The 16,355-nt window shown below is 50.4% G+C and overlaps 1 protein-coding gene across 8 annotated transcripts in view; it reads right to left on the reverse strand.

Moving 5' to 3' along the window:
- The window catches only part of TEX10 (testis expressed 10), a 221,172-nt gene that overhangs the window by 142,489 nt on the left and 62,328 nt on the right, over window positions 1–16,355 (reverse strand). For all 8 annotated transcript variants that reach the window (XM_075062649.1, XM_075062644.1, XM_075062643.1 and 5 more), the window contains one exon: window positions 3,641–3,729. In XM_075062649.1, the coding sequence (XP_074918750.1) occupies window positions 3,641–3,729 (89 nt within the window). The remainder of the gene's footprint in view (window positions 1–3,640; window positions 3,730–16,355) is intronic.

A 16,355-nucleotide genomic window follows, 5' to 3' on the forward strand; every position in this document is an offset into this window, starting at 1 on the left:
GTTGTACCTGTCCAGCAGTGCCTGCTGGCTGGCGATCCTAAGCTGTAGTCCCCCAGTAGAATAAACCTTCCTATTGAAAAGGTCCAGTTTTTTGGAGTCATTTGCTTTAGGAGTTGCCCCTTGTAGGCCCCGTCTCTCCCATTCACTGACCGCTGAGACCACCAAGGTCCCCAGGGGGCAGGAGGGAGAGATGAGAATATAGGAACTCATAACTTTTTTCGATGTGAGGGGAAGGGAGGCAGGGGTTTGCAACAGGGCTTTCACTGGGTCCATAATGGCTTCATTGGGAGGTAGAACCACTATCGACATGCCCACAGCAACCAGGATGTCAAGCAGGCTGTGGGAGGATTCTTTCATTATCTCTGCTTGCAAGCCTGTCTGAGGCCAACCTCTTCAATAGCTCCCAGTGGGTCTTATAATCATCTTGAGGAGGCGACACATCCACCCCGACACTGCCTCATCCAGGGAGGAGGGTGAGGCAGCCTGCACACGCAGGGGACCTCCTCCTCTCTTTCTGCACTGTCGGGATCCCACAGATCCACATCCTGAAGTTCAATGCCAAAGTCCAGATCGGGCACTGCCCAATGAGACGGAGGCACTCTTCTCTTGGAAGCCTCTGAGTCAGAGCTTCTAGAATGAGGCCCTGACATCGGGGCAAACTCCAAAGGGTTCCGAAAGGGTGAACAGTGACCACTAGATCAAAGATGCGGTGGGCACACCTATGCTGGGGTCCATGATGGGGCTTGGATGGCTGGAGGGATAACAAGGGCAACTCCTTGGATGGGAGGAGTTGACCCAACCCCCAAATCAGCTAACAAGTTTTCCTCCAGGAATCATGATAGTGTGGCTCCTACTGGTGCCAGGAATTGGTGCTGAGGCTGGGAGGCTTGCGTCGGGGCCAGCCACGACAGTTTCCCTCTAGAGGTACCGCAGGATCTGGAACCAGAGGACAGATGGGGACTACATGTTCCCTCCTGCCCACTGGCACCAATGCTGCCAATTCTTGTACTGCCAGTGATACTGAAAGTGACAGCAGGTCTCTGGCCTCAGCAAATGCCTTCGGGTGAAACTCCACTAACTGATGGAGAAGTGCCAACTAAACTATATAACTAAGCAACTGTTCACACTCTAACTATACACAATATGAAGAAACAAATAAAAATGAAGAGCTCTAAGAACAGCTTGCCATAGCATGCAGAGCAGTTCCAACGAACATCACTGGCAGTAAGGAGGAACTGAAGGGGCGCAGGGTCAGCCAGGCTCTTTATACCAGCGCTGTGAGCACACAGCACCAGAGCCAACCCAATGGGTACCACTGAGGGAAAAATTTCTGGTGACTGTGCTCCGGGCCCGCACACACCTACAGTGGAATGGCCATGTCCAGGCACTTGATGAAGAATCACTCTTTCCTCTCCCATGGTTTGCACTGTTGTTGCTTTCTGGTGCCAGAGAGCTAAGATGAACAGTGTCACAGCAGCTGGTTATCTGGGATACAGGATTGAGCGTTTTTCTTTTTTAACTATTTAAAAAATATATATATGGGCAAACAAGTAAATGTATAGATATTAAATTGTGGAATGTGACTGTCAGAGTTAAAAGTAAACATATGTATATTAAATTTAGTTACCTATAAAAGTCTGGAGGTAAACTGGACAGCCGGGGGCATGCACTGAGTGAGAGGAGGCTGTGCAGAGAGTCTGGGGAGAACAGAGGGAAGAGGAGTCTACAAAGGGACCATTATGGGCAAGTAGTGAAAAATGGGGGATTCAAGGGCAATGTTGAGCGAGGCCAGGAATGTACATTGGGTCAAGAATGCGAGAAGGGATTCATATGTAGGGGGATCCTGTGTTGGTGAAACCAGGACTGTGCAAAGGTCTTGAGGTCTGGAATGGGGAGCCCAGTCCCTTTGTGTCAAGGCATCAGTGAGTGAAAGGCTACCCACAACAGCACTACTGCCTCAGTTCCATTGTGCACTCAGGCAACTGGGGCCGTAAATTGAAGACATCAGCCCTCAGAGACTGGGCACCTTTCTATCTCCCCAATTCTTAGGCCCCTCTCTTTGGATAGCACTCATTTCTCCTCAATACAATCCTTCATCCCTCCCAAAGCCACACATATCTGTTTCCCTCTGCTTCTCCCCATAACCTCACTCTACCCCTCACCGTCCCCCCTCAGCTCCCAACACCAGGAAGCAGCACTGTGGGGAGCCTTGGGAAAGCATAGAGATGTGCAAGAATATGACCGGGGCAGGAATAGAAGGAGGAGAAATATAAAGCTCATTTTCCATTAAGATTATTCCAGATTTAAAAAGCTTTGAAAAATGCCAAGTTTCTTAGAGAACACATTTTAAAATAAATTTTAACTCAAATTTTCAGAAAACTTGTTCTGTAACTCAAATAGAGTAAATACAGTAATTTTATCAAAGCTATGTTGTATTCTTCATATAAAGCAAAGAAGTTGAAACCCTGCTTTAAGTGTAAAATTCAGTTCATCATTAACTCTAGAGTCATGACCAGAGATTCCATAAGATCACCACCAGGGGAAAAAAAAAAGGCATTCAAGTAGGAGGTGCTACTGTGCCTATTTTTTATAAGAGCTGTTCAAGTGCATGCAACAAGGCACAGAGCCCATCCTAGGCTAACAGCTTTTCACAGTTCTGGGATCCATGCAGCATAATGCTCAGCTCCAAAAGTGGAGAACAAAAGAAGCTGGAATCTGCATAAGCAACTTCACAAAGGGAAAACTGCAATATCCAGTTTCACATGTGTAAAATATCAATTGTGGCACTAAGGATACACAGTACACTAGTTTCACACTAATAATTTCTCCCTCTGATTGAGGACTACATACATGTTAAATATGAAATCTGAAATCCAAACTGCTTCTTTGCTACTCATGCATAAAACCTCACTCCCCACCTTGGTCTGCCAGATTTAATCATCCAGACACATAGGAGAGCACATCTTTTATCCTCTTTGTTTGGGAAAGTCTTGGCACTTGACTTTTATTTGCATCAGTGTTCAGTGGTTGGTAATAATTCTGTTTGTCTAAAGAGCACTGGGAGTCCACTCTATTGTGTTTGACTTTATATTTGGATGTTATGTTTTTAATATTGTTCGGGGCACCATCACAATCAGATTGGTGCTCATAATTCTATCATCAATCAAAATAAAGCAGCTATGCAATTCACTTAAAGCAAGAATAATTTTTTTTTCTTGCTCAAATAATTCAAACATTGCTGAATAGATTTTCTTCAAGTTTTCAAAAAGAAAACATAGAACCATAGGGTGAGAAGGGACCACAAGTGTCATCTAGTCTAACCCCCTGCCAAGATTCAGTACATATCTATATACTGAAACAAAATATGAAAAATATTGAGTCCACATGTTAACTGAAGGTGAAAGAATAAGCCATTAAAAATAAGAAATAAGAATGAAAGTGCTCTCTCACCCATAACCAAAGCATATCACAATGCTAGAATTTCTGACCTCTTTTCCATCGTGTAAAAGTATTTAACCCATATTTAATATTTATCATTAATCTACTTTATACAGTCATTATACTAAATGAGATCCAATATCACTTTATCACAATCAATTTCATGTTCTTAATTTCAATTTATAAAATTCAAATGGATTACCCGTAAGTGTCGAAAACAAGAAGCTGAAGTAGTCCACATCGTTCACTGAACTGTCCTGCACTTGGCATTTCCATCCAGCAAAGGAAGATCTATTTAAAAACAAAAACAATGGGAGGGCTATTATAAAACACTATAATTAAAAATACATTTTTGGAAATTAGACATTAATATAATCAATTTAAAAATCAAATCAGTATGCGTCATTTTTAGCACACCTGTCCCCCAATGGTTAAAGTAAAACATATACCAGCTTCACGTAATTTTATTTGCCTATTTGGGTGTTTCGTTTGTTGTTTTTAAATGGATAACAGAAAACTTTCCTCCTCTATGACTATCATCAAAGGTGGTCTTATAGATTGTGTTACTGAGCTGTAAATTTTCATAACTTTTGATACAACACTTACGGGGAAAAAATAGCAGCCACCAGACACAGTAACTTAGACCAATTATATTTTACCTGGAACCTTATTTTACATTTAATGTTATAGATTTAAAGTAAAACTATTTTTTTTTAAATTAAAAAGTCACGGTTTTGCAAGACCAAGTTATATTTTTCATTATATTCAGTAACTTTAACATATCTCTTTTTACACAACTATGGAGTCCATTAAATAGCAGTGTCAGCATATATTTAGAATGGATAAGGATCTTAAACATGGGAATTATAATACAAAAATAAACATACAGAGAAAGAGACCTAACTTAAAACTTGCTCTGAAGTCTCTCATGTGTTATATTTTTTTTAATAGGTAAGACATAATGCAGAGCTAATAGCACCATCTATTAAGGTTGCCCAACACTTCCTATTATTAGACTTTGTTTTCAGCTGCTTGTAACTTTGTCAAACTAATTATTTGGGTTGAAATTTTCCAGGCTGCGTCTGCCTCAGCCAAAATAAAATGGTTCAGCCATTTTCAAGAATGAGATTGGGGGAATATATGGTGTTTTGCCCATGTTAACTTCTGGTGACCTTTTCTTTGAGAAGTGCTAGCACCCCCCCAAGATTTGAAGCAAAAACTTGAAACTTGGCATGAGGTGGCCTCTTTGTCAGAGATGAGACTTCCTGCAAACATGAAAATCCACCCAAATTTGGCCAAGTTATAAGCCTTTGAGAAAACTGCAGTTCACACATGCTCAGTACAGAGATGCTAGAATCTTCGTAGCTTAATTCCCCCAAAACTCTGCCTGTCCTAATCATACTCCATCCCAGGGCTTCAGGGGCCCAAGCAGGATTTCTGTGCAATTACAGCACTGGACTGTTCTAACTCATGCTGGGTCCTGATCCAGGCACCAGAACTGTACACAGGAAGCCAGTCTCTCTTTTAGTTTCAAGGTACCCTTTGCTGATACCCAAGTAGCTTGGAGAGGGAAGCTGCCTGAATTGCATGCAGAGGAGATAAGAGCTATACCGAGAACAGACAGGGACAAGGAGCCTGGGAGATAAGGGGGCCTCAGAGCCAGTCCTGGTTAGGCAAAGAGACTGGAACTGGGAGCCAGAAGAAGCAGAGAAAATTGAGACTAGATGGGCAAGGAGAGAGGGTGTCAGGGAGGGAAAGATTTCTTGGATAAACACCAGTTTCCTTCCCCCCCTCACTCCCCCGCCCGGGGGTGTTTTATTGTGTGTTCATTAGTTAAAACCAAAAATCAGAAGCCCTTCCTACAGTGGGAGCCCTTATGTCTCCTGGTGAAGACAATGGCAGACTACAGGGAGGACAGTTCTCTACTCAATGACAGCGAGGACTCTTTTCCGTGACGGTGAGGAGTAGACCTCTAGAGGTTGTACAAATGTGTAAGATGCCCTGGTTCTTCCTACTCTCAACTACCAAGGCCAGGATCGATGCTGAGAGGTGTGACAACACAGCCAGAGTTGTGCTAGTTGAGTCCAGAGTTGTAGGCTGCTCCTTTTCTCCAGCCCATGATGCTTTGCGGGGCTTGAAGGATTTCCCTCCAGAGGCCTTGCCATATCAGTCCTTATGGGAAAAGACGGTTACTCACCTTTGTAACTGTTGTTCTTCGAGATGTGTTGCTCATATCCATTCCACAGTTAGTTTGGTAGTGTGCGCCTAGCGTTGCACAAGCCGTCGGAGAAACTTTTATACCTAGCCCTAGCAACACTCGGCGGGGTCGGCTTCCAGGGCGCCCCCTGGCCAGGTGGCACCACCACGGCGCCGCATAAAATACCCCAGCCAACCCGGCCACCCTTCAGTTCCTTCTTGCCGGCTTACTCCGACAGTGGGAAGGAGGTGGGTGTGGAATGGATATGAGCAACACATCTCGAAGACAACAGTTACAAACTTAGGTGAAGTAACCGTCTTTTCTTCTTCGACAGTGATTGCTCATATCCATTCCAGTTAGGTGATTCCCAAGCCTTACCTAGGCGGAGGGAATCCGGAGTGAGACGTGGCAAGCCTGGAGTACCGCCGCCCTCCAACGGCTGCGTCGTCTCGAGACTGTTGTAACCAACGCATAGTGCGAGGCGAAAGTGTGGACGCGATGACCAGTCGCAGCACGGGCAAATCTCTTGGGGGCACATGCGCCAGGAAGGCCGCTGAGGAAGACTTGAGCCCCTGGTAGAGTTGCGCCGTAAGGCATCCGAGGGGAACATGAGCTAGCGCGTAGCACGTATGCGAATACAGGCCGTGACCCAGGAGGAAATCCTCTGGGAGGAGAGCTGGCAGAATCTTTCCATCCGCTCCGCAACGGCGCCACAAAGATGCTTGCGGGACTCCGGAAGGGCTTGGTTCCTTTCCACATAGAAAGCTAGTGCTCTGCCGCACATCCAAGGTGTGTAGCTGCTGTTCCCGCCGAGAAAGCATGGGGCTTCGGAAGAAAACCGGAGAAAAGATGTCCTGTAGTATTGGAAGGCAGACACCACCTTAGGGAGGAATGCCGGATGAAGGTCCGCAGTTGTACTTTGTCTTTATGGAAGACAGTATACGGAGGGTCTACAGTGAGGCCGGAGAAGTCTACATGAGCTCTGATCATGAGCAAGAACGCCCAACAAGAAGGACCGGCTTCCACGATAGGTAGAGAGCGAGCAGTGCACGAAGCGGTCAAAGGGCGGAACATAAGCCTGTTAGGCCAAGTTTCAGGTTTGTTCCCCCCCCCCAAGGAGGCGGCAGGGGACGAGAGGGGGATAGGTACGGCTCCAAGGCCCTAATGAAGCAAGGAGATATGTTGTGGAAAATATCGAATGCCCACTCCTCTACTTCCGATGGAAGGGGATATATGCCACCCAGGTGCACCTTAAGAGAGAAGTCGCCAGGTCCTGCCCTGCCCTTAAAAGGTTTGGCCCGCCCAGAAAAGAAAAAAAGGTACGTTCCTAGGTTGTGGGATTAGCCTCTAATGGAGAAAGCATCGTGCGATGCCACAGCCGCGAAGCGCGTCCATGTTGGCTACATATCGTCCGACAGGTGGAGGCTTCCCTGCTTACTAAAGTGAGAATGCACGGCACTGATTGGAACACGCTAATTCCTCAGCATCAGCCATGCAGGACCACGCGCGTGAGGTGGAGGGATCGCAGGTCCGATAACGAAGCCTCCCGTGCTCCTGGTAGGTCCGGTGAACACAGGGGAGGGGACCGAGTGGCCATGACAGATCCAGGAGGTGTACCAGGGTTGCCTGGGCCAACGCAGGGCGATCAAGAATTAGATGCGCTTTGTCTCTGCGGAGCTTGAGCAGGACGCGTGCACCAAAGGAAAGACGGAGGGAAGGCGATACAGAGCGGTGGTTCCAGGGAGAAGAACGTTCCGTTTATCGATCCCGGGATGAGCCTGATGAGCACAACTCCGTGCAGCTTCCTGGTTCGAGTGTGAAGGCAACAGGTCTACGAGGGAAAACCCCACCTCTGGAAATGAATAAATGATCCCGGCGAATTGACCCACTCGGGCAGAGGAAGGACCGCTCAGTCCGACGTGCCAGGGTGTTCCGGACTCCCGGGAGGAAGGATGCACTAGGTCCACCGGTGGGCGATGCAGATGTTCAACAGGTGAATTGGCCTCGACTGACACAGGTGGAAGACGATCGGGTCCCTCTCCTGCCTGTTGATGTAGTACCATGGCCCGTGGTTTGTCCGTAAACACCGAAACACAACGACCATCAGAAGATGCTGTTGGAATCAGAGATCGAAAGCGCTAGACCCGAACGGCTTCTCACTCCGACATTTATGTGAGGGTTTTGAGCTCTTGGGCTGAACCAACGACCGAGCGTCCAATCCAAGTGACCTAGAGGGCCCCCCAGCTGAGGGATTGACGCGTCCGCAGTCAAGGTTAGGTGAAGGGCTGGCTGTGGATGAAACGGCATTCCCCACACAAACCAGGACGGTCAGCCACGCATCCGAGCACGAGTGAGGGGTCGCCGAGAGGGAGTCGTGGACAAGGACGTCCATGGGGTCCCTGCTCGCAGAAAAACGAGTGGAGCCACGTCTGAAAGGGCCGCGCGAGTCCTGCGTACTTGGGACGGGTTGTGTGAATGCGCCAGAGCCCAGCAGGGGGAAGCAGTTCGAGCCTGAGGTGAGATGAGCGGCTGCAGGTCCCGTAGTAATGATGTGATTGCTTGAAGCGTCTAAGGGCAAGTGCCTGGCGAACGGGAGGAGGCCAGGGTCCACCCTATGATAGTCCTAGCCTCTGTTTGGAACCAGCGTGGACTTCTGCCACGTTGAGAGAGCCCAAATCAGGCAAAAAGGTCCGTGATCACGGAGACGTGCCTGACGGGATTGGCTTGTGAGGCGCCTTGATGACTCAGTCGCGCCAAAGATACGGGAAGACATGTATCTGCAGCTGCGAAGGGTGGCGGCGACGACTGCCATCAACTTTGTAAAAGAACCCCTGCCGGGCAGCAGACAGGCCAAAGGGGAGGACAGCGATTGAAGAGGGGCTGGCTTGACTGTAAGCGAAGGTAATCCTGTGCGGGGAAAATCGCTCTTGGAAGACGCGTCCTTCATGTCGAGGGGCGGGACCAGTCTCCAGGAATCCAAAGAGGGGATAATAGTTCCCAGGAGACCAGTGCGAATTTCAAACTTGAAGCACCACTGTTGAGTACCCCGCAGTCCAGAATCGGTCGAAGGCCTCCCTTGGATTTGGGAATGAGGAAATAGCGGAGCAAAACCCTTCCTCGGGGTACGGAACTCCCTCTATGGCTCCTCGGCCGAGGAGAGAACTGCACCTCGTGCCAGAGAATTTGCTCGTGATGAGGGGTCTGAAGAGGGGCGGGGACGGGGGTGAAAGGCAAGGGATGAGCAAACTGGAGTGGAAATCCTTCAACCGTAAGCGTACACCCCACAGGCCAGAAGTAATTGGACCACGCCGGAGAAGAGAGCGGTTGAGAAAAGGGGGAAAAAAGATCCGTGTGAGTTTGTATGCCCTGTCCCCGGGCGTACCTTCAAAAGCTGCCCTTAGGCCCTGGTGGTGCCTTAGAGGTCCTTGAGACTGCCAGGCGTGGGGCAGACTGGGCCTCCGCCCACCCGTCCACGCCTCCTGTTGAATCCCTGCAGTTTCGCGGCGGAAGTACGGGCGGCGGGGTGGGGCTCTAAAGGGCCTACGTGGGTCACAGGGTGTGCAGTCCCGACGACTCATGATGACTCCTTTGTCTTTTAGCTTTGCAAGCCGAGGGTAATTTTGTCCGGAGCAAAACCTGGCCTCCAAAGGTATAGGTCCTGATGGTGTACTGAGCTCCGTGGCAGGTGGAGGACCTGGAGCCAGAGATTTGCCTCATTGTGATGCCTGAGGCGACAGTCCTGCAGCCGATATCGGCTCGCGTCAAAGGGAAGCTTGAGGAGAAGGTCCTGCCAACCTTCTGCCTGCCTCTAACAAACTGCAAACTCCTGGCGCGTAGTCAGGGGCAGCACTCAGTAAAGCGGCACCTCCGCCCAGGTGTTGTAATAATTGGGCTTCAACAAGCCTGCTGGTTGGCCGCACTCGTGAGCTGTAGGGCACCTGCCGAGTAACACCTTAGCCTCAGCAAGTCCATCCGCTCTAGCCTCCTTGGATGTCGGGGGCAGGCATACCTGTGACCATGGCGCTCCTCTCGTTACTTGATTGAACAACAAAGAGGAGGGGGAGGGGACATACAAGTGTGTGTGACCCCGGAGGGCACCATGTATCTCCTCTCAGATCTCACCCTTGCCATCGCGGAATGGAGGCCGGGACTGCCAGAGGGTAACTGTGTAGTTACCTGTGATGGTCCGGAGAATGGCAGGCCATGCGCGTCGGGATCAGCGGCCAGCGAGCTGACTACCGGGGAATCGTCCACCTCCGGCACTCTCTACCGGGAGTTGATGTAAGAGCACCTACGGAGAGGTCCTGGTGGCGCTTAAATCTGAATCGGCGGCAGCCCCGAAGAAGAGAGCCGCACGGCCTCAGGCTGGGGAAAGGAGGAAGATATCGGGAATGAGAGGGTCCTGATGGCACTTGCTCTGCCTTGGTGGTTCTTGCATGGAATCCAGGGGATCTGGAGTGAATGTGTCCTCTGACAGCGTCTGAGGTGGGTGGAATGGTAGCTTGCCGGCGCCACTGTCGTCCGAAGCGAGCTGTAAGGGCTGGGACCAGGGAAGCCAACCCTGGGCTTTGATGGTATGCCCAGGCTGTCCAAAAGGAACCACTGCTGAGCCCTAGCATCATGGGGACTGTGTCTTGAAAAGCCCGTGGGCTCTCAGCATCATGGCCGGCCATAGTGCTACCTGCCTGTGAGGAGCAGACTCTGTCCGGACGGCCAGGAGGCAAGCAACGTAGCACTGAAGTGCATAATGACTTCGCAGTCTATGGGTCATGGGGCCGCGTTTGGCCGTATGCATAGCGGTAACACGACCTGACCGGGAACCTGCGACCGCTCGGTGCTGGGACGGTCGACCGGATCATCGAGCCCCTGTGGCGAGATCTGTCCGGGAAGAACGGTTCCCTGTGGCGTGTCGGAGCTATCGACGGTGCCTGCGAGAGCGGGACGGGTAGCGAGAACGACCAGTGCCTTGAGGAGACAGGTACCGCGAGCGTCGACGGCTGCCTTGGGGAAGCGCTGCCGTGATTGTGACGGTTCCTTGGGAGCGGTGCCGTGGTTTGTGATCGGTGCCGGCGAGCGTGCATGTGATTGTGATCGGTTGCGGGCAAGCGGTGCCGCGATGTTGAGCGAGCACGGAGCGAGACCTGAGCGGCAGCTGTCTGGACGGTGACAGAGGACGGCTAGATAAGGTGGCTTAGCCCTGAGAGAGCTCGCGTGTACTGCAGTACCGGGTCCTTCATGGCAATGCAGGTCTCTTGCCAACTGAAACGCCCCGTGTTTGATGGCAAAGCAGCTTCACGCGGCCGGTGCGGGAGCTTCCAGGCGCCGGACTCGAGGCGCCGCGCGAGGGCTGGAGTCAACAGAGCCGTTTTGTAGGCGTGCCGCAGCCGATCGGTTTGCGGGCGGTCCTGCCTTAGCCGCAGCCTTCTGTTTGGACGGCGCGTAGAGGAGCCGTCCGAGGCCTTAGCGACTTCGACTCGGGAGAGGAGCGGCGGAGTTCTTCGCGTGTCATCTGCGGCTCGGTGCCGCGGAGCCTAGCGGTACCGACCTAAGCTTGGTGCCTAGTGGGGCGGCCTCGCTCAACTGCTGGCTTGTACTCGGAGCCCGGCGAGGGTGCTATGCCGCTCCATGAGGAGCTGTAGTCTCATGTCCCCGCTTCTTTTTTGTGCGCGGCTTTAAATGCACTTGCAATGGGGCACTTCGGAAAGTGCGATTCCCCGGGCATCTAAGAAAGGAGTCGTGGGGACTTCCTGTCGGCATTGGCCTATGCAGGCCGTACATTGCTTAAAGGCCCGGCGAGCAGGCATGGCTAACGGTACGGGCGCGGTAGGGGGAGCCCCGGGCCTCCGCGAAACATACTAAGCAATAATATCTAACAACTATAACTCTAACCTGTCCAAATCTAATTAACTTGTAAAACAAAGAACGATAAGGAACAAGAAACACGCTAAGCGAGTAGCTAGGAAAATGTGGAGTCAGCTAAGCCCGCAACTCACTGTCCATCGACCACACGGGCGGTAAGAAGGACTGAAGGGTGGCTGGTCGGTCTGGGTATTAATGCGGCGCCGTGGCGCCACTGTCAGGGCGCCCAGACGACCTCGCCGAGGTTGCCAGGAGGCGAAAAGTCTCACGACGGCTGTGCAGGTGCGGCGCGCACTACAGCGCACACACCTAACTGGAATGGATATGAGCAATCACTCGAAGAAGAAGGCACTGAACTCCTGCCTTGGTCTCAGAGAGACCATTTCAGGTCCTGACTTCAACACTGGAAGTGATGGTGATACTGACTTTGACATCAATGTGGCAGTCAGGCTAGGTATTGGGGCGGAGGTGGGAAAACTACAGCCACACCTGGCCCGCAGGACCCTCCTGCCCGGCCCCTGAGCTCCTGGCCCGGGAGGCTAGCCCCTGGCCCCTCCCCTGCACAGACAGCAGGAGAGCCGCAGACAATGCTCTGGCCGGTGGGCTCTTGCCGGGCAGGAGAGCCGCAGCCTGACCCGGTGCTCTGTGCTGCGCAGTGGCATGGCTGGCACCAGCCAGGTGGCATGGCTGCCTGTCCTGGTGCTCTGGGCAGCACGGTTGTAGCACCACCAGTCACCAGTGCTCCAGACAGCGTGGTAAGGGGGCAGGGAGCGTTGGATAGAGGGCAGGAGAGTTCAGGGTGGTGGTCAGGAAGGAGAGGGAGGGTTGGATGGGATGGCGGGGGGCAGTAGGGGCAGGAGTTCCGGGGGTGGTCAGGGAGAAGGGGTGGTTGGATAGGGCAGGGGTCCTGGGGGTGCCAACAGGGAGCAAAGAATGGGGGGTTGGATGGGGGAGGAGTCCTAGCTGGGAGGGGGCATCAGGAGGCATCAGGGGGCGAGGAGCCAGGGGGGAGGGGTCAGATAGGGGGCAGGGCCAGGCCACACTTGGCTCTTTGGGTAGAGACAGCCTCCCCTAACCGGCCTTCCATACAATTTCAGAAACCCAATGTGGCCCTCAGGCCAAAAAAGTTTGCCCGCCCCTGTGCTAGTGTGTTGATGCTAGATCTTTTCTCATTGCTAACTTCTCTGCATCACCCTTAGGTATCATCTGTCTGCTTGACAGGACACTGAACAATGCTGGCTTGTCCACTAGTATGATTCTACAGCTCATTTCCTTAGAGTCTGAGGAGACCTTCATGGACTGTTCCAGAAGGTGGAGTTTCATTTTTTGTGTGTGTGACTTGTTCATACTTATGGAGAAGGACAAGCATAGCAAAGACCTGTCTGCAGTTCCCTCAGGCAGAACAGACACCTACTTGTGACCATCCTTCAGGGGGATTCCCACCACAGGACAGACGGGGCCTGAAGCCCACAGGTTTTAAGTCCACTATTTTAAAAAGCCTACAGAGGGAGCTTATAAAGGGGGATCAAATCACAGCAGTCAAAAATAGGAGCTCACAAGTAGTTCTGTAGATTCTGCAGAATTTAGCCTGAGCTGGGAACTAGCAGGTCAGACACATAACAGTTTCATCTTACTGCCACTATGAGACACACCTTTCTGTCCCTGCAATACCCTCCCTCATTCACTACACAGCTTCCAACTTCTGCAACAAATGAGGAAGGGGTCCTACCAACAACCGTTTCTTTTCTCTCACAATAGAATCCTTAGTCATCACAAGATCAGGTCCATCCAGGTCAGTGAACAAGGCAGGAGTCTGCTGTAATCATTGGGCTTACAACTTTACCTCATTTGTGAGTTCAACTGTAAAAAGTGAGGCCAAGTTTATAAAATGCCACAAAAACCTATGACAAATGCTGATGGGAAGAGGTGCAAAAGCAAGAGAGAAAGACTGAATTAGTCCAAACAAAAAGGCCTAGTAATATAACAAGGACTGTATTAAGATCATGCCTAGTAAACAAGAATATTGTAAAACCAAAAATGAGTGAACCAAATTTGGGGTGTCAAATCAGTCCTCACTGATGGACGATAACAACAACAGGATGGACTATTCCATGCATCACTTCCCTTTCGGGTCCTTAAACAAAGAGATCTTGGGAAGAAAAATTGGCCATTGGAGTGAGCTTCATTACCATGGCTTCCACACCCTGGAACCCCAGGTCTTCATCATCTGATCCTGAGAGACTTCCCAACCAGACTAGGCCAGAAAGAGGGCCCCATATGACATCATAGCCTCTACCATCAGTGGCTGAATCCCAGCCACCACTTGGGATGTGATTTAAACAGCGTTAAATCGATTTAACGCTGTACCCGTCCACACTACAGCGCTCTTTATATCGAAATAAAGGGATCTTTAAATCGATTTCTGTACTCCTCCCCAACGAGAGGAGTAGCGCTAAAATCGATATAAACATATCGGATTAGGGTTAGTGTGGCCGCAAATCGACATTATTGGCCTCCGGGTGGTATTCCACAGTGCACCACTGACCGCTCTGGACAGCAATCTGAACTGGTATGTAGTGAGCGCAGGTAAACAGGAAAAGGCCCCGTAACTTTTGGAATTACATTTCCTGTTTTGCCCAGCATGGAGGCTCTGATTTCAGCACGGTGGCAACGCAAGTCCCAATCCAAAAAGAGCTTCCAACAATGGGACCGTACGGGAGATACTGGATCTGATCGATGTATGTGGGAGACAAATCTGTTCTATCAAAGCTCTGATTACAGAAGACGAAAATGCCAAGCATTGAAAAAAAAAATCTCAGGCTTACACAGTCTGCGTGACAAGGTAACGGAAGCCAGAGACTCAAATGGACGCGTCATAGGGGGACGGGGGAGGTGGGTATTTGAGGACCTCAGCTTCCCACAGTCACAGCAGTCTCCCAAAAAAGTATTTGCATTCTTGGCTGAGCTGCCAATGACTGGAGGGTCAAACACATTATTGCTCGGCGTGGTTCAGGGAAATAGCTTCATCATTTACTCCCTCCCACCCCCCCACATGGAAAAAGAAAAGAGAAATAAATGTTTTCTTGACTTCTTTCAATGTCACCCTATGTCTACTGAATGCTGCTGGTAGACGCCGAACTGCAGCAGTGAAGAGCAGTATCCGGCTCTTCTCCCCTCTCCCCGGTGAGCGGCTGCATTATGACTGATATCCGTCGTCACCATCAAGCCCTGAGTGCTCCTGGCTGGCCTCAGGTTAAGGCTTGGCCGGGGTGCGCAGCTGAGTAAAAAATAGGAATGACTCCCAGTCATTCCCAGTAGGTGGTACAGAAACGCTGGTTAACCGTCTCTCATTAGCAACTGGGGCTTGAGCTTCATCGCCCCCTCCCATTCCCTGTGTAAGAAAAGATTCTGTACTGCCTGGACTTATCATACAGCAGCATGCTGGGCTCCTCTTCCCCCGTACCGCTTAATGTTCTGCCTGGACTGTCATGCACTGGGAGGCTGCCTCCCCCTCATTTTTTGCAACTAAAAAATCAGTGTTTCTCTATTCCTGATTCTTTATACTTCACGACAAATGGGCGGGGACACTGCCACGGGTAGCAGGAAGGTTGCGGGGAGGGGGAGCACGGTATGGGGTTTGTTGAAGGGGCACCCCCCTGTGAATATGACATGGAGCAGGCTATGCTCTCTGATTACACTGGTCCTCAGTACACTTGCCCCATATTTCTAGGCAGGACTGACTCTATTTTTTTAGGACCTAAAGGAGGATTGACTCGGGAGTCATTCCCAGTTTTGCTTTTGCGCCCCCGGCCTAATTCTCAGCCAGGGGGCACTCATGTGCAGTAGACAGTACATAGGGGGAAGATAACCGTTCATCTCATTGCAGTTTACTCCAGGCAGTAGATGGTTACAATGAACGAACTGGTAACCATCTCTGCTAATCATGACAAAGCCAGTGATGGTGATGTGTAGCACTGGAGTATCACCTCTGTTCCGCAGCATTCCAGTACACATATGGTGACTGTAAAAAAAAAAAAAAAAAAAAAGCTGAACGGGCTCCATGGTTGCGTGCTATATGGCGGTCTGCCAGGCAATCCAGGAAAAAAGGCGCGAAGGATTCTCTGCTGTTTTTTCCGGAGGAAGGAATGACTGACACATTTACCCAGAACCACCCGTGACAAATGATTCAACGCAGAATTCCAAGGGTGGGGGAGACTGTGGGAACTATGGGACAGCTATGGAATAGCTACCCACAATGCAACGCTCCAGAAATTGACGCTAGCCTCGGACCATGGACACACACTGCCGAATTACTGTGCCTAGTGTGGCCGCATGAAATCAAATTTATAATATCTGTTTTATAAAACCAGTTTAATGTAATTCGGAATTATCCCGTAGTGTAGACGTACCCTGTGCCTCAGTTCCCTCATCTGTACAACAGATCACTTATTTGAGGATGGGGCTAGGCTGTTTTCAGTGGTGGCAGATGACAGAACAAGAAGCAATGGTCTCAACTACAGTGGGAGAGGTCTAGGTTGGACATTAGAAAAACTAGAGGGGTGGTGAAGCACTGGAATGGGTTACCTAGGGAGGTGGTGGAATTTCCATTCTTGGAGGTTTTTAAGGCCCAGCTTGACAAAAGCCTTGGGCTTGGTCCTGCTTTAAGCAGGGGGTTGGACTAGGTGACCTCCTGAGGTCCCTTTTAACCCTACTCGTCTATGATTCTATTTGCCAGAGGGTACGTGAAGTTCAATTAATTGTATGGGAATACTTTGAGAGCTTCAGATGAAAGTGTTTCTATAGAAGCCCAAAGTATTAGCATAGCCAAATATTGTGATACTAATATCTGCCGTGTCAAGCT

The sequence above is a fragment of the Chelonoidis abingdonii genome, chromosome 2, assembly GCF_003597395.2.
Source record: "Chelonoidis abingdonii isolate Lonesome George chromosome 2, CheloAbing_2.0, whole genome shotgun sequence".
Classification (NCBI taxonomy): domain Eukaryota; kingdom Metazoa; phylum Chordata; order Testudines; family Testudinidae; genus Chelonoidis; species Chelonoidis abingdonii.